At 40.7% G+C, this 20,173-nt stretch overlaps 3 protein-coding genes across 3 annotated transcripts; 1 reads left to right on the top strand and 2 right to left on the bottom strand.

The window, feature by feature from the left end:
- Positions 1-6,270: 6,270 nt before the first annotated feature.
- On the bottom strand, positions 6,271-6,835 carry LOC306993283 (histone H2B). Its single transcript, XM_079602956.1, has one exon. It carries the CDS (start codon positions 6,820-6,822, stop codon positions 6,448-6,450), a length of 375 nt encoding a protein of 124 aa, XP_079459082.1. The 5' UTR covers positions 6,823-6,835; the 3' UTR covers positions 6,271-6,447.
- A 1,482-nt stretch (positions 6,836-8,317) lies between these two features.
- On the bottom strand, positions 8,318-8,757 carry LOC306993294 (histone H4). The gene has a single exon (XM_079602968.1). The coding sequence runs from the start codon at positions 8,703-8,705 to the stop codon at positions 8,394-8,396; it is 312 nt and encodes a 103-aa protein (XP_079459094.1). The 5' UTR covers positions 8,706-8,757; the 3' UTR covers positions 8,318-8,393.
- Positions 8,758-14,484: 5,727 nt separating this feature from the next.
- LOC306993720 (piggyBac transposable element-derived protein 4-like) lies at positions 14,485-15,744 on the top strand (the record flags this gene model as incomplete). The annotated part of the gene is made up of 1 exon (XM_079603716.1): positions 14,485-15,744. One exon carries the CDS (start codon positions 14,485-14,487, stop codon positions 15,742-15,744), a length of 1,260 nt encoding a protein of 419 aa, XP_079459842.1.
- Between the last annotated feature and the right edge of the window lie 4,429 nt (positions 15,745-20,173).

Genomic DNA, 20,173 nt, shown 5'->3' on the forward strand with positions numbered 1-20,173 from the left:
AACATAAAAACAAGCTGTCATATTTGAAAGTGTTGTCATTAGTAGTTTGATGAATGTGATCACTATTAATGTTGCTTCTATAATAATTTACAGGTATGGATTCAGAGATATAAAAAGCAAATAGTGTTCACTTGTGTTTAAAATGTTCTCTATAGTTACAGGAAATTCAACTTTGTTACCTGTTGCTTAATACTGTTGTGTAAATCGAAATGCCTCAAATAAATTAATGCATATTTACATCTGGTTTTCTTTGCTTGAATACTGATAACAAGCGACTAGTTGCATGAAAGAAAACTGATAGACCACCGATGAGAAGCTATTAATGAGAATAAAAAGTCCAACTTAGACAACATTTTATGCATTGTTGGTTACGGTAGGCTACTCTTTTTATTTTATTATTTGTAAAGTGTATTTAAAAATAGTTTAAATACTATTTTAAAAATAATTGTTTAGGCCTACATGGTTTGCTGTTGTTGTAGAATAAATGCGTTTTTTAAGGATTTGATGTGTGTCTCTACGAATACACAGCTACTAGAGTCAGTTGCCGGTGGCAGACAGTGATAGCTCATTCTTTTGTCTGTATACAAAAGGAGACATTTGCATATAACTAAAGCGAACATTATTGCCTTACATGGTCAATGCCGCAGTTCAACCTGGCCACAGTAAATGCGTCATAGCACAGGTGATTTGTGTTTGTTCTGTTATCTTTTTTCTATAAATTTTTTTTTTTTTTTAAATGGATTTAAAATAATCGTTGCACATTTTCGAGGTAGTTCTGGCAGACCATGCAACATCTACTATCAGATCAATCCACTATAATTATAAACTTATAGTAAATCAATAATACAATTTTCTTGTAAACTTCAGAGAAGATCTAGGTATAGCTTATTCACAGATGGTATTTTAAGATGGTACAAGGTCATTTAAAAGCTTATTTCAATAAGCGTTGTATAGGCCTACTTAAAAATCAAGAGGACAACATGTCTGCATACAGGACATCAACAATCAATAAATTAAATGTTTTGAAAAGAATAGCATTTATTCATATTCAGTCTGTTCCGTACATAAAATCAGATAAGCACCGTTTAGCTTCTAGGTCTTCAATGACAATTATATTGAGATATGTGAAGTGTTTGTCGTTGTTTTCGGAGTTGTCTTTAAAAATAGAATAATACCTCGTAGTAACGTAACTGCATTTTTTTTTTTTTGTAAAAACGTTATGTTTATGCATCGGGCTAACGCAAACAAAGACTGATTGTGCTTTTACAATATGAACTCTGGGCTATGCTCGCTAACATTAAATTATTTATCTTATTTTTAGTTTTTTACTACAAACTACAAAGCAGTGGACTATAATCATTATTATAACACGATTTAATTGATAAAAGCATCATTGTACTCCGTGTTAAACAATAAGTATTATCTCTGTAAACACTGCTGGGTCATCTGACCAATCGCAGATTAGCGTCGCATCAATTCACTCTTTTCTCTCTTCGACGACTTTTCAGGCTAATGTATCCAAAGTCCAACTTTCCAGATGCACTTAGTTCTGTACAAGATTCATTCTTTAACGCAGAGTTTCTGAAGAAATACTCCGTGCTGCTGTTTCATATAATGCGCTCTCATCTGCTCACTGCTGAAGACAGCGCCCGCGCGACCTGTGGGCGGCTTCCTCAATATGCTGCTACTATTGGCTCACAGAGGTGTCAGTCACTGCAGCACGATGTGTGGTTGGATACATGTCTTTTCCGTCTAGAACACTCGTTTTCCTTTAACCCTTTACTGGTAAATGCTATCTGGGTTACATATATATACCGGTATGTGTGTATATTCCCCTCCCCCCCACTCCCCCCCCCTATTTTTAACATGTATATTATTATTCTATATATAATAATATAATAATATAATATATATACTCAAAAGTGCCAGAGATTTTGCACACAGCAGAGAAAGGGTTAAACTAAACTAGCCCCCCTCCTCACACACACACACACACACACACACACACACACACACACACAGAGACGCAGAGGGGCAGAGGGAAAATGCTCCAAAAGTACACATTCAAACCAAAATATCTGACTTCCTGTTGGTCGGAGCTAATGACTGTCAATTAGAAAGTTGTCCGGCTCGTGGAGATAAATATAGATACCGATTTTTGTTACTGTAGGTAAAACTAATACCCCATTTTTGACTAAAGGTGGCGCTACTGAGCCCCTTACCACGCCCGTTTCTGAAACTTTGCACAAGTGTACCCGGCAATAAATGTAAAGTGTCTGTCGAGTTTCATGCAATTTCAAGCATGTTAAGAGTCTCAAAAACTTTAAAAAAGAATATTAAAGTTTGATGCGTTGCCATGGCAACAGTATTTAAGATATCAATAATCCTTTCACAGGTCTACATCTGCCGTGTGTTTACATTATACAGATGAAGTTTGAAGCAAATCGGGTAAAAATAAGAGGGTGATTTCAAAGCATTTTGAAAGTGACACACTTCCTGCTGCCAGTTGGTGGCGCTATAACTTTGACTCACAATAGTCACATCCATGTGATGGGCCTCTTACAGCGAACACACTGCTGACGTTTCATCAAGATCAGTTAATGTATGAGGATGTTATAACACACTTCCTGTTTCCAATATTCGCCATAAATTTGTTTCCTCGCCACGGCCAAACCGTTCGAGATATCAAAAATCCCCTCGCAATTTATCATCCTCCATGTCTTGGCTTCATGCACACCGAGTTTCGTGGTCATCCGATGAATTCTCTAGGACAAGTGTTTCAAATGCCAGAACATGCGTTTCCATACAGCCCATAATAACCGACTTCCTGTTGGACTGGCGTAAAACTTAGAGCACGAAAGTTGTTCGGCCCGATGAGATCTATACGTGTACCGAGTTTCATATTATTACATGCAAGCGTGTTTGAGATATGGACATGTTTTTGAATCCCATTCCAGGGGGCGCTGGCGAGCCCCCCTGCCACGCCCGGGTCCCAGCTTCAGTCGGGCCCTAATGGCCGCGGGTTCTGACATTTGTGCAAAGTTTCAAGAGTTTTTGAGCACGTTAAGGCCCCCAAAAGTGCCCAAAAGGTAGTAATATAATAATAATAAAGAAGAAGAAGAAGAATAAATAATAATCCCATGGAAAACAATAGGGCCTTCGCCTTTTCAAGGCTTGGGCCCTAATAATCCGGAGGAAAACAATAGGGCCTTCGCCTTTTCAAGGCTTGGGCCCTAATTAAAGCTGCAAGCAGCGATGAAAGGGCCCTCGCACCCGTGCCACCGCCACCCGGTGGCTTTAGGAAGACAGAGCACGGTGGGCAATGTGCATTTAAGTAGGTAAAAATAGGAGTAGTATGTCAAAGTCAGTTACAAAAATGTCCTTTATCATGGGTATAATAGCATGCGTTATCACTCAGATAAGTGTTGCTAGCATGTTTTAGCATGTTTCTAGCATGTTTAGAACTCAATGGCATATTAAATATGTCGCTAGCAATGCATCACAGTTTAAAACGTGTCACTTCCTGTCGACAGTAGGTGGCGCTATTACTTTAACTTAAAATTGTCATGTAGATGTGTTCAGGGCAGGACTTTTATCAAACATGTGAAGTTTGGGGCAGATTGGACATTGTCTTCTTCAGTAACAATAACTTCCCGTTTCATTGCATTAGCATGCTTTAGCACTTAGCTAAGAATTGCTAGCATGTTTTAACAGGTTTCTAACATGTTTATTACTCAATGGCATATTTAATATGTTGCTAGTACTGCATCACAGTGTTAACCATGTCACTTCCTGTTGCCAGTAGGTGGCGCTATTACTATAACTGAAAAGTGTCATGTAGATGTGTTCAGGGCAGGACTCTTATCAAACGTGTGAAGTTTGGGGCAGATTGGGCATTCAATGCCTGACAGCAAATTCCTATTTAATTGCAGGAATAGCATGCTTTAGCACTTAGCTAATGTTTGTTAGCATGTTTTAGCATGGTTCCCGTGTGTTGTTAACATGTTCAGCACTTGCTGGCAATTTTTTATATGTTATTAGGAGTCCAAAATGGTGTTAAACATGACACTTCCTGTTGCCAGCAGGTGGCGCTATTACTCTAACTGATTATTCTCATGTAGATGTGTTCAGGGCAGGACTCTTATCAAACCTGTGAAGTTTGGGGCAGATTGGACATTGCCTACTTGAGTAACAACAACTTCCTGTTTCATTGCATTAGCATGCTTTAGCACTTAGCTAAGAATTGCTAGCATGTTTTAACATGTTTCTAACATGTTTATAACTCAATGGTTTATTTAATATGTTGCTAGTACAGCATCACAGTGTTAAACATGTCACTTCCTGTTGCCAATAGGTGGCGCTATTACTATAACTGAATATTCTCATGTAAATGTGTTCAGGACAGAACTCTTATCAAACGTGTGAAGTTTGGGGCAGATTGGGCATTCAATGCCTGAGTTACAGCAAATTCCTATTTAATTGCAGTAATAGCATGCTTTAGCACTTAGCTAATGTTTGCTAGCATGTTTTAGCATGTTTCTAGTATGGTGTTAACATGTTTAGCACTTGCTGGCAATTTTGTATATGTTAATTAGGAGTCCAAAACGGTGTTAAACATGTCACTTCCTGTTGCCAGCAGGTGGCGCTATGACTGTAACTGAATTTGAGCATGGTCATGTGTTCAGGACAGAACGCTTATCAAACGTGTGAAGTTTGGGGCAGATTGGACATTGTTTGCCTTAGTTACAGCAACTTCCTGTTTCATGGCGAAACATCAAAATTTGTCAGGCCACCGAGGACACGCCCTTCGACGAAAACTCTAGATCTTCGCAATTTAACGTCGCAAAGGCCTTAAGATTACACTCACCAAATTTGAAGATGATCAGATTAAAACTGTAGGAGGAGTTCGTTAAAGTACGAGGCCTGAAAATGGCAAAAACTGCACAAAAATCAGAGAGGAAGTTCAAAATGGCTGACTTCCTGTTGTGTTTAAGGCTATGCTCCAAGAGACTTTTTTGTAGGTATTGGGTCATTACATGTATGTACCGAATTTCGTACACGTACGTGAAACGTAGCGGGAGGCGCACTCCGTTGAACCTTTATAGGTGGCGCTATCGAGCCATTTTACCCCGCCCAATTCTGAAACGCATATCAGATGTCAATTTTCGCCAGTTCTGACGCGTGTGCAAATTTTCGTGAGTTTTCGTGCATGTTTAGGCCCTCAAAAATGCGATCAAATGCGGAAAATAATAATAATAATAATAATAATAATAATAATAATAATAATAATAATAATAATAATAAACAGAGCAATTCCAATAGTGTCCTCGCACCATCGGTGCTCGGGCCCTAATAAACAGAGCAATTCCAAGAGGGTCCTCACACCATCGGTGCTCGGGCCCTAATAAAATAAATCAGCTCCACAGCGGATAGAGACTTTGAACATTCCAGTTCAACCCATAGCAAGAGTTGCATGAGAAGCGGCTCACTTTTTAATTGTATTTGTATTATTAATGCGAAGGTACCAAAACTGTAAGTAGCCTATATATAGCAAAAATGTAAAAATGACATACAATGAAATTATAAATAAAGCAAAGCATCACATATACATATATGGGTTATAGCCTTTATAGCCTACTCATAAAAAAAAAAAAACAGAACAGAAAAATAAATTACATTTGGAGGGAAAGTTGTCAGTAGTTTATAGAAGGTTAATTTTACTCAAACACACATAAATAATACATCAAGAGAAACAACTTTTTGTATTTGACTTACGCCTACACACAAGGCTGATGAAATTATAAGAAAATATATTAAAGATAATAAATGATATTAAGATTTTTTTTCCTCAGATATTTTAGGACTTTTCTCTTGTTAAAGTAGAATAAACAGTGATTTCTTATATACATTGGTATGCAAGGCATGCATACCTGTTGTGAGAAAATAAAGTACTTTTAAGTGAGCTTCAAATGTAAAGAATTACAGCTGTGGTTTGTTGTATGAGATTTACAGAAGTTAGGAATAGCAAAAAGTTAAGAAAAAAAAGCAGTTTAAACATTATTTTAAACTAACAGCACTCAAATGGATTATGAAACGTGCTCAGCCTAATTCTCCTAAAGAAAAAAAAACTCAGTGTTGTCATTACCAATTTATCAAAATTGTCATAGGATCAAGACTGTATAAGAAAACACAAAAGCTCTTTATCTGAGATGATGTGTGGCTCTTAAAAGGGCATTTGGGTTTTTTTTATAAATACGAGATGAACTAGGATGATGAAATGTGCTGTGTAAATCTCATTACCAATCTTACACACTGGCAGTGTTTATATTAGTAGATTCATCAAAACTAATAGGTTCAATACTGTAGATAGAAATACACAAAAGCTCTTTATCCGAGAAGATGTGTGGCTCTTAAAAGAGCCTTTGGGTAGTTGAGGTCAGGCACGCCTCACTTCGAGCTGGTGTATTTGGTGACGGCCTTTGTGCCCTCGGACACGGCGTGTTTGGCCAGCTCTCCGGGCAGCAGCAGACGCACGGCGGTCTGGATCTCTCTAGAAGTGATGGTGGAGCGCTTGTTGTAGTGCGCGAGGCGAGACGACTCACCGGCGATGCGCTCGAAGATGTCGTTGACGAAAGAGTTCATGATGCCCATCGCCTTGGAGGAGATGCCGGTGTCAGGATGAACCTGCTTCAGGACTTTGTAGACATAGATGGCGTAGCTCTCCTTCCTGGACTTTCTGCGCTTCTTTCCTCCCTTGCCGGCGGTCTTGGTGACGGCCTTCTTTGAGCCCTTCTTAGGCGCGGACTTTGCTGGTTCAGGCATGATGACGCGAGATCACAAGACTGACGAATCAATGTAAACTACGGTCCAGTGCGATACAGAGGCTTTTATTCACTGCCCTATGCTAATTTTCAAAGGTACACGGGAATTTCTGATTGTCTGTTTTCATAGGCCAAACCCATAAACTCGTACTTCATTGGACAACTCGAGAGGAATGAGGGCCAATCACAGGCGGATAAATTATAGTCCCGCCCACCACTCCCAAAGTTTCCGTTGTTTGTTTCCCGCTCTTTCATTCAAACATTTTTTTTGGAGAAAATAAGCGGTTCTAATATTGTGCATCATCGTGTGATTTAAAAACCTCTTATAGACCCATTGAGAGAGTTTGGTAGGAAAGAGCCCAATAATGACCAGACCCGCTTTAAAAACATTTTAATCACGGAACTTCTTTTGCATGAAACTATATTGTTAAACTGTTTAAACTACATGAATGGTAAATAAAAGCCCATTTGACCGTTTGTGTACAATGTATAAAATTTTCGTTTCTGCATTTTCACTTCTGCATACTGTGGTACTATTTAGTTATAATTGCTTTTTGTTAATTTTGTAAAACAGCTTTAAAATAGTTAAATGGATTAACGTGAAATACAAAAACTTTTTTTTTTGTAGCCATCAAAATTTGGCTACAAAACATTTACATACAACATTTTCAACCCCCTCCAAACCAAGATGGCCAAATGTTCAGTCAGAAATGCCAAGTTGCTCCAGAATATCCACCCATTCCTTCTATCCTAGGAGACTCTTGTAGGTAAAAAAAAAAATATATATAGCAGCATCAAGAGACCTCTAATGAGTAATATCACAGTTTCATTTTCCAAGTTTTGATTTTAGATTGGGAGAAAATTCTGATTAATCATCTGTCCACTATAGTTGACCTCATGCATCAAGGGCTATTATTTCAGCTACAATTCACACTTATACTGTGAATGTTGTTTTTGAAAATACTTGAATCTGCAGTAACTTGACTGTAAATAAATGTATTTGTATTATTAGAATGTAATTTTCACTGACATTAACAAAATAATGTGATTGCATAATGTATGTGACTTGTAATCCATTACTCTACTCAATTACTGATGGAATTATGTCCTCATGTTCTCATATCAAAGATATGCAAAGTTCAACTTGTATGAAGTTCAATTGCCTTTGCAATATTTGGCATTTATATATTTTTTGTATATATTTTATAGTTTTCACATGATTGTATTGATTAGTTTGTTAGATATACACAATAGTATGTTGTTACTGTATTATGTTTAATACAGTATCTATTCAGTTTAAACCATAGACGCATGCTGTCTACTCAAGTGGACATCTGAAAATCTGTTTGAAAAAAAATGTAAACTTAAATATATAATCTTATTTTGCATAGCCTACCCTAAGAGCAAAAAAAAAAAACACGGGGAAAAATCCTGACTGAGAATATTATAATGCATGCACGAAAGGGTAAATTATATTGTTAACATGGCCAAAACATGGACTCTTTCTGTGGCAGAGTGTGTGGCTCTTAAAAGAGCCGTTGGGTTTGTGTGGTTTCTCCTGGTCTCAGGCGTTTATCCCCCGAAGCCGTACAGGGTGCGTCCCTGTCTCTTCAGCGCGTACACAACATCCATGGCGGTGACGGTCTTTCTCTTGGCGTGCTCGGTGTAGGTGACGGCATCGCGGATCACGTTCTCCAGAAACACCTTCAACACTCCGCGGGTCTCCTCGTAGATCAGACCGGAGATGCGCTTGACGCCGCCGCGGCGAGCCAGACGGCGAATGGCGGGTTTGGTGATTCCCTGGATGTTATCGCGCAAAACTTTACGGTGACGCTTAGCGCCTCCTTTCCCGAGTCCTTTACCGCCTTTGCCTCTTCCAGACATGTTTAGCTCTGGTTACTTCAGTCGATCAATGAAAGACAACAAATAGATTCTGTGTATGATACAAGGAAGCGTTTTACATTCGCTTACAGGACCTGACAGAAACCAGCGCAGCGTCACATAGCAACCCCCCCCCCCCCTCCTCTCCTCCTCCTCCTCCTCCTCCTCCTCCTCCAAAAAAAAAGCAATAGCACATGTGATTAAATCCCAACCCTGACCAATTGTTTCATATAAAAATTTGTGAAATGTATTTCACAAAGATCATGTTTTACAGTACTGGTTTATAATGAAAAGTGATTTTCTACAAGCTCACCAAGGTAAACGAAGAGGGACACAATATACATCATAATATTAAAGTAAAATGATTAAATAATAGAGTGGCACATCTCTTTTATCTTCTGTTTATGCCTGAATGTGTCTGTATTATGTAACATTGAAGTGTTCTTTTTTTCTTCCTTTTTTCACCTTTTTAATAGTGGGAAATTAGGAAACACAAACAATGGAGAAAATATATGATGGAGACTGATTGTATTAAAACTGTAATGCTAAAATACAGGATTATGTTTGATACTCATACCGTCATTACTGACTGCATACAGTTTAACCCAAGACTGGAAAATGATCAGCAAAACATCATTCATGCCACTTTTTAGCTGAACTCTGCAGGATGGTGGACAACCCCTGTTCTGCCCTGCAAGGGAAGCTGAAAATGTAGGGGAATTTTTAAAGACCTCCATGATTTGTTTTTCTCACAGTGAGAGGTGCAGACAATTTCATTTTTGTTGCCTGGAGTCTCTAAGACTGTACCGAGTGTAAACCACAAACGAAACACGCTCAAGGGTTAAAGTGGTGCAACATAGTTCAGAACAAAGTGCAGCCATACCAGGACATTGTGTATCAAAAAGTTAAATGAAAATAAATTAATAAATACAAATAAATAGAATGAAGAAAAATTTATATCTATAGCCTATAACAAAAAAATAATAATAACAAAATGGCAAATAACAAAAATAACAGTGCATACAGATGTCATTTAAAGGGTTAAGTTATGTTCATGCACTAAACAAGACCAAAACCTTGATTTATTAACCTATTAACACAGTATACTCCATTTCCCCATGATATATGTGGCATTTGAATAAAGTGTTTAGCAAGTTAAAAAAGGTTATTGACCCAATAATGTTGTGAAAAATCTTTCTTCAGTTCACCAAACTTAATTTGTTTGTATTCAAGGGGATTCACATTATACACTACCTTTTACTGCACAACTGAGACCAAAACAACTTTAAATAATGCCTACAATAAAATAAAATATTTTCAGTGGTTTCAATATCAATTTAACAAAATTGACAAGAGTTTTTCAAGAGAATCTTTGAAAATATGGATGAAGTCTTTCAATGAAGACACTTCTTTGTTGTTTCATGATTTTTAATAGATAATTCACCCAGACAAGGAGATGTGAGAATGTCACAGAGTGTGAAATAATCCCTTTTACAGGCTAATGCATGTGTTTTGGTACAAAAGAGGGAAAAAAACATGCAAATCCATGTTTTAAACAAAAATCATTGTCATTTAGAACATTAACATGTACTTCTGTTATGTCTTCTTTTCCTTTTTCCCCCTTAATGTGTGAATCAAATGTTCTTTAATATTTTTGTTCCTCATATCTTATGATGCTTTGGAATAATTTAGAACATTATATGTGAAATATTTTTATCTATTGTATCATTCATTACATGTGTAATTCTGGGGGGTGGGGGGAGGGGTTTGTAAAGAGCGCTGGTCTGGCCACACCCACCGGTAAACGCCCCCTATCAATAGGATAAAATTGGCATCAAACTTTTGTTTGGCTTCATTGACCTTACATCATGGCACTTCACGCACGCGAGCAAGATCTCCAGATGACCACAGACAGTGAGGAAGAATTCACTTTCTCCTCAGAGTCCGAAGACGACGAAGACCTTGACGATGAAGAACTGCATTTTGGGGAGCGCTTTGATCCAGCACAGGACACATTTTCTAAAGAGTAAGTCATGTATTCTTATTTTAGTTATTACAGTTATTAGTTATTAGAGTTAGCCGTTTCAATCGCTGTTTCAGAGCTGTCCGGACTGACAAAAGACTGTTTTTAATATTATGGGTGATATTGTCCTGTGTTCATTTAGTAGCCTATGTCTTACAAAAAAAAGCTTTTATTCTCTATACTGTGAAGAGAGATCAAATGTAATATTCAGACTCTTGGTTAGCTTACATCATATTCATGTGGTTTGAGGCTGTATTACCTCCCCTTAATGCAAATGGGTGGGAGACATGACATGCAATTTTACCCGTCCATGATGTCATAACCTAATAAAAATGGGTATTTGTTAAAAATATATATCTTCATGTTGTTCCTCTGACAAGATATTATTACAGCATACCATAGCTGTAGTTGGTGTATAAAGACCTCTACTTCAAATTTTTATCTAAACATCAAAATTGTCATCTGGTGTGACTGTCCGTGATATGTGTGACTTTACTAATATGCCAATATATATCAGCAAAGTATAAATAATTGATAGATTTACAGTTTAAGTAAAAATAATTAGGCTATTTCAACAGACACAGAAAAGTGTTGATGTCTGTGTATGACTTTAAAGCAAGTTCTGGCCAAATACATTTTGTCCGCAAAATGGGCGTCATATGGTGTGACACTGCAATTTATATTTTGAACGGGCAATAATTTGGATATCATTATGATGAAGAGGTCCACACTCAACCAGGAAGTTGCAGTGTCATCTCTGGAGTGGTTTGCAAGGTCAAGAGGTGAGTCCTGGCTTTTTAATTTTTAATTAAAAAGCTCTGTATCTGATATGCTCACTAGTGGTCAATGTTTTGTGTCTTATGGTGTGACTATATTTACATAAAAATGAAACGCTTTTATACGAATTTTACTTATTAATTCTTAAAAATCATTCCTGCCATGTGGCAATTTACATGCTAAGTATAAGCTAGCTGTTTTTAGTTAACCAAGAGATTAGCTTAACTGAACAAAACGTCATATGGTGTGACACTGTATCATATGGTGTGACTGTTTTTCTAAGTCACACCATATGATATATTTGTCACACAATATTACATACACCTTTTTTAATGATAAATAAATAACTATTCAAAACGTTCAATGAATTTAATAGTGAACATTAAATTAACTATACAATTAATGTATTTCTTTTCAATTTTATACTTAATTTAACCAAGTTTCACCATATTTGCAATGCTTTGCCTATTAAAAGATGCAATGTTTTGTCTGTCAGGCAGAAATGTCAAGTAAAGAGAGGACACACAAATACAGGGAAAGACTCAATTCTGACCATGAAAGGAGAGAGGAGGTCCTGAGGGAAAGGAGAAAAAAGTAAAGAGATCATGCCAGTTCACACAGAATAGACACCTACTATAGGGATGAAAGTCTAGGCCACAACATAGTGTAACTTCAACTACTATTATCAAGATGGTGAAACTGAAAGGAATGAAAATATCTTAATACATATTTTTCATTACCAGGTATGAAGAGAAGAAACAAAAGGGAAAACTCAAGGCATTCAGTGTACATTCTCTTTCTCCAAGACAAGACAAAATGAGAGAGATGTGGAGAGATGCACAAAAGAAATACAGAAAAAGGAAAAAAGAAGTGAATTTAATCATTAATGTTAACTGAATTGAATTAATTAAATGTTGAATCCAAATAAAATACAGTTTTTTGCATTGACACATTGTGGAGTGGTGCAGTTCATCATATAGCATGACACTATATAATTTGGTGTGACATTCAGAATTGTGCCAGTAAAAATACTTTCTTAATTATAAATCATAAAAAAGTCAATGGAACACAAGAGAAATAGTGTCAGCAAGAGTCACAAGTATTTTCATATATTTATAACCAGGTTTAACATAATTAATCTAAAATATCTGGAAAGGCTGAGGAGAGATGACTTACTTTGCATGATGATTTAGAAAAACAATACAAAATCTAATGAATTTGAACAAAAGAAATGTTAAATCTTAAGATAGTAATGATAACGATTTATGTTGAAGGTAGTTACTTAGGGAGAGTATATCCCATTTTCATTTTGTATAGAATAACTTTTGTCACACCATATGACAATTTTAGGCACGAATGCAACAAATTGGTGAATAAATCCAATTTCAAATACAAGATCTAAAAGACCACATATATTTTGGGAAATGCAAGAGTCAGAACAACACAACTCAATATTTTTTATGCCTAATATTTTAAGTAAAAAATAAAAACTTTTTTTAGGCTTATATGTCTCCCATCCATATTTATATAGTGTTGGTAGCACAATCTGATAGCATTATTCGGCAGAACATCTGTGTTTACTGTAAAATACTGGCTCATTAACGGAGCTTAACTGTGTTCTCCAATATCTGCTGAGGTGTAAATGTTTTGAACGTGCATAAGGTCGTCGATGCCCCATCAACAGGCATGAAGCACGAGACCATAATATATCCATTAATTGCCAATCACTTATGCATGCACTGGTGTGCCACCTTCTCCAATATCTGCTGAGGTGTAAATGTTTCAATGATGCCTCATCGTCAGGCATGAAGCATCAGCCATATACATTAATTGCCAATCACTTATGCACTGGTGTGCCATCTTGGACATCCTAAGCTAACAAATGTTTACTAATATGTGTGCTTGTACCTTTTCTTTTCTCAGGAATGTGTTTCCTTCACGTGCACCTCACACAGGGGCGGCACAAAAGCATCGTTCAGTTTTCAGCGGGGTTGAGAATCTTAATGAGTAAGTGCACATTATCTGATATTTTACAACTGACAGATTCATTTTGATGACATACTGTGCAATAATACAAATAAAGTGATTGTGTATATAAAGATATATATTAAACTATTCATGTTCTTCTCTGTGGGTCTCTGAGTAAGTTCACGTAGTGTAACAGCGCAGCGATTCCGAGTTGTACGTCACACAAATCACCAGTGTCGGCCAATAGTGAGCCTGCTGACGTACAACACAGAAGCGCTGCACTGTTACACTACGTGAACTTACTCAGAGACCCACAGAGAAGAACATGGATAGTTGAATAAATTAATTATTTTATTTTTTTGCACAAATGTATTCTCGTCGCTTAATAAACTTAAGGTTGAGCCACTGTAGTCACTTTGACTATTTTAACAATGTCTTTACCCACTTTTCTGGGCCGGCGAGTTTCAATCCCATAGAAGCCTATTGAGGAGTGAGACCGCTCTCAGATTTAATACAAAATATCTTAATTTGTGTTCTGAAGATGAACGAAAGTCTTACGGGTTGGAACAAATTTTCATTAGTGTGTGAACTAACCCTTTAATGAGTGGGCAATATATCAGCATTATCTATGTATTAGTAATGGATGTCGTTGTGATCCTGTTGTCAGCATGTCAACAAAGCTTTTGTTTTCTCCCCCACAGATGTGAGAATGACCAGATACCTGTTGCAAAGAGAGCCAAGAAGACTCTGTCATGGCGAGAAGAGACTGATGTCGACGTGGCCCCGAAGCCTCGGAGATTCCTGCCGGCACGGGAACCTGGGCCGCAGTTGAGTCTCGCTGACTCGCACTCCCCTGTGAGTCTGTTCAAACTGTTCTTCTCAGAGAGCGCCGTGTCAAATCTGTGCCACAACACAAACGCTCAGGCTGCCAGGGCACTTGCAAAGGGTCGCAAATACAGTTGGACAGATGTCAGTGTTGGCGAGCTGTACCGCTACATTGGACTCGTTTTCTACATGGCCATGGTGAAGATGAGCTCCATCGCTGACTACTGGCGGCAGGACAGTCTTTTCTCTGTGCCTTTTCCCGCCACAGTAATGTCTAGGGACCGATACCGCACCATTTCATGGAATTTGCACATGAGCCACCCAGATGCAGACACGGAAAATGACAAGAAGAGCGGCACAGCTGAACATGACCGACTTTTCAGGGTCAAACCCCTCATGGACACTATCCGTCTTGCGTGCAAAGCCTTCTATCATCCTAGAAGAAATTTAGCTGTGAAGGAAAGACTGGTGGCATGCAGAGCAAATGCAGGAATGAGACGGTTCATGAAAGCCAAGCCAACAAAGCTGGGCTTCAAGTGTTTTGTCCTTACTGACTCGTCGAATGGATATACTGTGGACCTCTCTGTGTTCACGGGCAATGACATCTTTCCCACAGACCATGGGCTTTCTTATGATGCTGTGATGTCTCTTCTGGACAAGAAAGTTTTGGGCTCTGGGTACCATGTGTACATGGACGATTTCTACACAAGTCCAAAGCTCTTAACAGACTTGTTTGCTATGAAGTTTGGTGCTTGTGGAACGTACAGAGACTATAGAAAGGACTTCCCACGGAGCTCATCTAATTCACTGACCAAAAAGTCCACCAGGGGATCCATCCGGTGGATTCGGGACGGGCCTCTTGTGTGCGTGAAGTGGATGGACAAACAAGTAGTGTCTATTTGCTCCACCATCCATGCTGCCTTTACAGGAGATCGAGTGCAACGAAAAGTGAAAGCACAAGATACATGGAGGACAAAGACTTTTGCATGTCCAGCGCCTGTGACCGCGTACAACCAGCACATGACCGGAGTTGACCCGTCCGATCAGCTGTTGCAGTACTACACTGCACAGCACAAAACCATGAAGTGGTACAGAAAAGTCTTTCTACACTTCTTGGACGTTGCTGCCACCAACGCTTTCATATTGCACAAGGAGCTACACGGCAACATGACGCACAAGGAGTTTATGGAAGAGCTTATTGAAGAGCTCTGTGGTGTGTCTCAGAAAGTTACACCAAAACACACCAGTAGTGACCATGTGCCGGTTCCAGGAGCTGAGCTGACCTCCGATGTCAGAAATATTGCCACTGCTGGTCGCCGCTTGTGTGTTCATTGCAAAGCTGTGCATGGAAAGAAGCAACTAACTCCATGGAAATGCCAGGGATGTGACGTTCACTTGTGTCTTCATTTGAACAGGAACTGTTTCCAGGAATGGCACAAAGGTGTGTGAGTGTGTTCAAATCTGGGTGCACAAAAATGTGCCTTTAACACACACCCTTTTTTATTTGATTTTGTGTATACTGTGCACTATGTTTTTAAATAAACTAAAACAATTTTTTTACATAAAATCTTGTGTTTTTCTTTAGCTTTTTAATGTTTAATGAAAGTTATTTTCTTGTGTAAAAACAATAAAAGTATCTATAAATTCAGTTTAAACTCTGCCATATCTCTTAAAACAATGTTTATTTAATAGTTGTTACTTAATAAAAACAATATAACAGTTTTAAAACGAGTAATGGATAAGCAATTGCTTCGTATAACACAACAATTTGTAAAAAAAAAAAATATATTTTGTACACGAATAATAATAAAACATTTTATCTTCAAAACCTGACCACTGGTCGACAGATGAATTACAAGGGGGCATAAAAACAAACGATTGAAGCCGCCAAAGTCCTAATATGGCGCTGACATCTCGCGCAGATTTGGGACCGTGCTTCGGCGCAGAAGAGAGCAGGAAGTAAAGCCGCGATATCAAGGTCCCTTTAGTACCACTTAGACAAGGAGTCCAACATGCACCAGGAAGAAGTCTGACTTACTGCCGGCAATGCGAACCAAGCTCCTGCTTCGGTCGTACAGGGACCGGACAGCCCTCACACATTCATTTAAGAAATATTTGCATTTATATAGTTAATATTATATATAAATATGTTATATATAAATATAACCAATTTTTCTTAAATATATACATGATTGTGTGTGTTTTTATATATATAAATCATTATGCACAGTACACACACATATACTATGCAAACCCATCCATCCATCTTCTTCCGCTTATCCGGGGCCGGGTCGCGGGGGCAGCAGTCTAAGCAGAGATGCCCAGACTTCCCTCTCCCAAGCCACTTCCTCTAGCTCTTACGGGGGGACTCCGGGGCATTCCCAGGCCAGCCGGGAGACAGTCTCTCCAGCGTGTCCTAGGTCTTCCCCGGGGTCTCCTCCCAGTGGGACGCGCCCAGAACACCATCCCGGGAAGGCATCCAGGAGGCATCCGGAACAGATGCCCGAGCCAACTCAGATGACCCCTCTCGATGTGGAGCAGCAGCGGCTCTACACTGAGCTCCTCCCGAGTGACCAAGCTTCTCACCCTATCTCTAAGGGATCGCCCAGCCACCCTGCGGAGAAAGCTCATTTCGGCCGCCTGTATCCGGGATCTTGTTCTTTCGGTCATGCCCCAAAGCTCATGACCATAGGTGAGAGTAGGAACGTAGATTGACCGGTAAATCGAGAGCTTCGCCTTGCGGCTCAGCTCTTTCTTCACCATGACAGACCGGTACATCGACCGCATTACTGCAGAAGCTGCACCGATCCGTCTGTCAATCTCCCGTTCCATCCTTCCCTCACTCGTGAACAAAACCCCAAGATACTTAAACTCCTCCACTTGAGGCAGGAACTCTCCACCAACCTGAAGTAGGCAAGCCACCTTTTTCCGACTGAGGACCATGGCCTCGAATCTGGAGGTGCTGATTCTCATCCCAGCCGCTTCACACTCGGCTGCAAACTCCTAGTGCATGCTGAAGTTCCTGGTCTGAAGGGGCCAACACGACAACATCATCTGCAAAGAGCAGAGACGAAATCGTGTTGTTCCCAAACCCGACACCCTCCGGCCCCTGGCTGCGCCTAGAAATTCTGTCCATAAAAATTATGAACAGAATCGGCGACAAAGGGCAGCCCTGCCGGAGTCCAACATGCACCAGGAAGAAGTCTGACTTACTGCCGGCAATGCGAACCAAGCTCCTGCTTCGGTCGTACAGGGACCGGACAGCCCTTAGCAAAGGACCCCGGACCCCATACTCCCGGAGCAACCTCCACAGGTCGCCACGAGAGACACAGTTGAATGCCTTCTCCAAATCCACAAAGCACATGTGGATTGGTTGGGCAAACTCCCATGAACCCTCCAGCACCCTTTAGAGGGTATAGAGCTGGTCCAGTGTTCCACGGCCTGGACGAAAACCGCATTGTTCCTCCTTAATCCGAGGTTCTACTATTGGCCGTATTCTCCTCTCCAGTACCCTGGCATAGACTTTCCCAGGGAGGCTGAGAAGTGTGATCCCCCTGTAGTTGGAACACACCCGATGACATCCCCAGTTGAGGTCAACAGCTGCCCACCTCCACTGTAAACAGCAGTGGTAGGGCACTGCTTTCCTCTCCTGAGACGCCGGACGGTTTGCCAGAATCTCTTCGGGGCCAGCCGATAGTCCTTTTCCATGGCCTCACCGAACTCCTCCCAGGCCCGAGTTTTTGCCTCCACAACCACCCGGGCGGCAGTTCGCTTGGCCTGCCGGTACCCGTCAGCTGCCTCAGGAGTCCCACAAGCCAACCAGGCCCGATAGGACTCCTTCTTCAGCTTGACGGCATCCTTTACTTCCGGTGTCCATCACCGGGTTTGGGGATTGCTGCCTCGACAGGCACCGGAGACCTTACGGCCACAGCTCCGAGCGGCCGCTTCGACAATGGAGGTGGAGAACATGGTCCACTCGGAATCAATATCTTCAGGCTCCCTCGGCATCCAGTCGAAGTTCCGCCGGAGGTGGGAGTTGAAGATCTCTCTGACAGGAGACTCGGCCAAACGTTCCCAGCAGACCCTTACAGTACGCTTGGGTCTGCCGAGTCTGTCCAGCTTCCTCCTCCGCCATCGGATCCAACTCACCACCAGGTGGTGATCAGTTGACAGCTCCGCCCCTCTCTTTACCCGAGTGTTCAAGACATACGGCCGCAGGTCAGATGAAACGACCACAAAGTCGATCATCGACCTACGGCCTAGGGTGTCCTGGTGCCACGTGTACTGATGGACACCCTTATGTTTGAACATGATTAAAAGATTACCCTACAAACTGAGAGATAAGTGGCGAACAGTGTCATGTAGCATCCAGTAAACGCATCGCCGGAGACCTATGTTTGCTGATATTGTTAGTTTTATGGAACGTCAAGTGAAGATCCTGACAGACCCTGTGTTTGGAAATCTACAGGTCGTACTAGTGTTGGTGGCAAATAAAGAAGGCAGCAGGACAAGATCACTTCGCTCAGGGGCTAAGGGAAGTAGCTTTGTCACTGCTGCTACTGCAGTTGAAAGGACACTAACAGAACATAAGGTTAAAGATGGACATTTACTTGAAAGGACTTGCATGTACTGTAAAGGAAGACACTTGCTGGAGTGTTGTACTCTGCTGGAGAAGAGAGCTCAAAGGGAGAAGATTGATTTCCTGAAAAAGCTGGGAGTTTGTTTTGGCTGTTTGTGTACTGGTCACATCAGTAAGGAGTGCAGGAAACGTCTTTCTTGCAAAATATGTGGCTTGAGGTACCCTAGTATGCTTCACATCCACAATAAGGACAAGAGAGCAGATGAAGAGAAAAGTAAGAGCAACTCCGAGAGGGCAGTGGCCATTTTTTTTGGTTGCAGTCCAACCAGTGGTCTTACTGGGGCCGGCGAACAAGATTTTAAGCTTGCCATCGTACCAGTAAAGGTCAAGTCAAAGAGTGGTCAAAGTATAGTGGAGACCTATGCCTTTTTGGACCAGGGCAGTTCAGCATTCTTCTGCACAATGGGTTTGATGGATAGATTGAATCTCTCTGGGAGAAAAACAAAGATTCTTTTGCGCACCATGGGCCAAGAGAGAATTGTCACAGGTCGGGGCGGGCCAAGCCAGACTGCACCCACCCCTGGAAACCGGGAACCACCTCGAGGAACGTGTCAAGGACCAGACAGACAAGGGAATAAAAATAATGACAGTACTTTATTATATTAAAATTGGTCAATTGGATAAGTCCTAATTAAAACTTCTTCTTGCCGCCAGCGCAGCTCAAGCGTCCCTGGACCTCCTGGGATGGGAGGAGAGGAACGATCGTGGCGGGCCGGGGGCTCGTTGAAGGGGGCTCAGGGGAGGTCCTCGCGCCGTCCAGGTAAGTCACTCGGTAGGTACTCAGGTGTGGGGGCCAGCGAGTCCCTTCTCTTCTTCTTGAACAGGACAGAGGCTTCCCATAGGGCGTGTGGAGACCACTTCTCTCTTCCTGAACAGGGCAGAGACTTCCCATAGGGCGTGTGGAGATTACCAGGCGGGGAGGACACTTTGGGCGAAACGCTCCACTTCGGCTGAGCACTGAATCAGTACAGGAAGGTCTTAACGGTTGCAACAGTACATGAAACTTCAACTGATATACCTCTCTCTTCTTCTGAACAGGGCAAAGGCTTCCAACAGGGGCGTGTGAAGACCACCAGGCGGGGAGGACACTTGAGCGAAACGCTCTACTTGGCTGGACACTGGAACAAACACAGCACGACTTTAACAGTTCAGCGATGTGTGAAGCACTCAGCATTAACAGAGCCGGATCTGCTCACAGAGGAAATTGGGCTCTTGCTTTATCAAAACCTTCCTTTGGAG

Source organism: Phoxinus phoxinus (genome assembly GCF_949152265.1).
Source record: "Phoxinus phoxinus genome assembly, chromosome: 25".
Classification (NCBI taxonomy): domain Eukaryota; kingdom Metazoa; phylum Chordata; class Actinopteri; order Cypriniformes; family Leuciscidae; genus Phoxinus; species Phoxinus phoxinus.

What these genes read in the sequence shown, in the direction of transcription:
- LOC306993294 (XM_079602968.1), bottom strand. Translation starts at nt 8,705, where the DNA reads ATGTCTGGAAGAGGCAAAGGCGGTAAAGGACTCGGGAAAGGAGGCGCT.
- LOC306993283 (XM_079602956.1), bottom strand. Translation starts at nt 6,822, where the DNA reads ATGCCTGAACCAGCAAAGTCCGCGCCTAAGAAGGGCTCAAAGAAGGCC.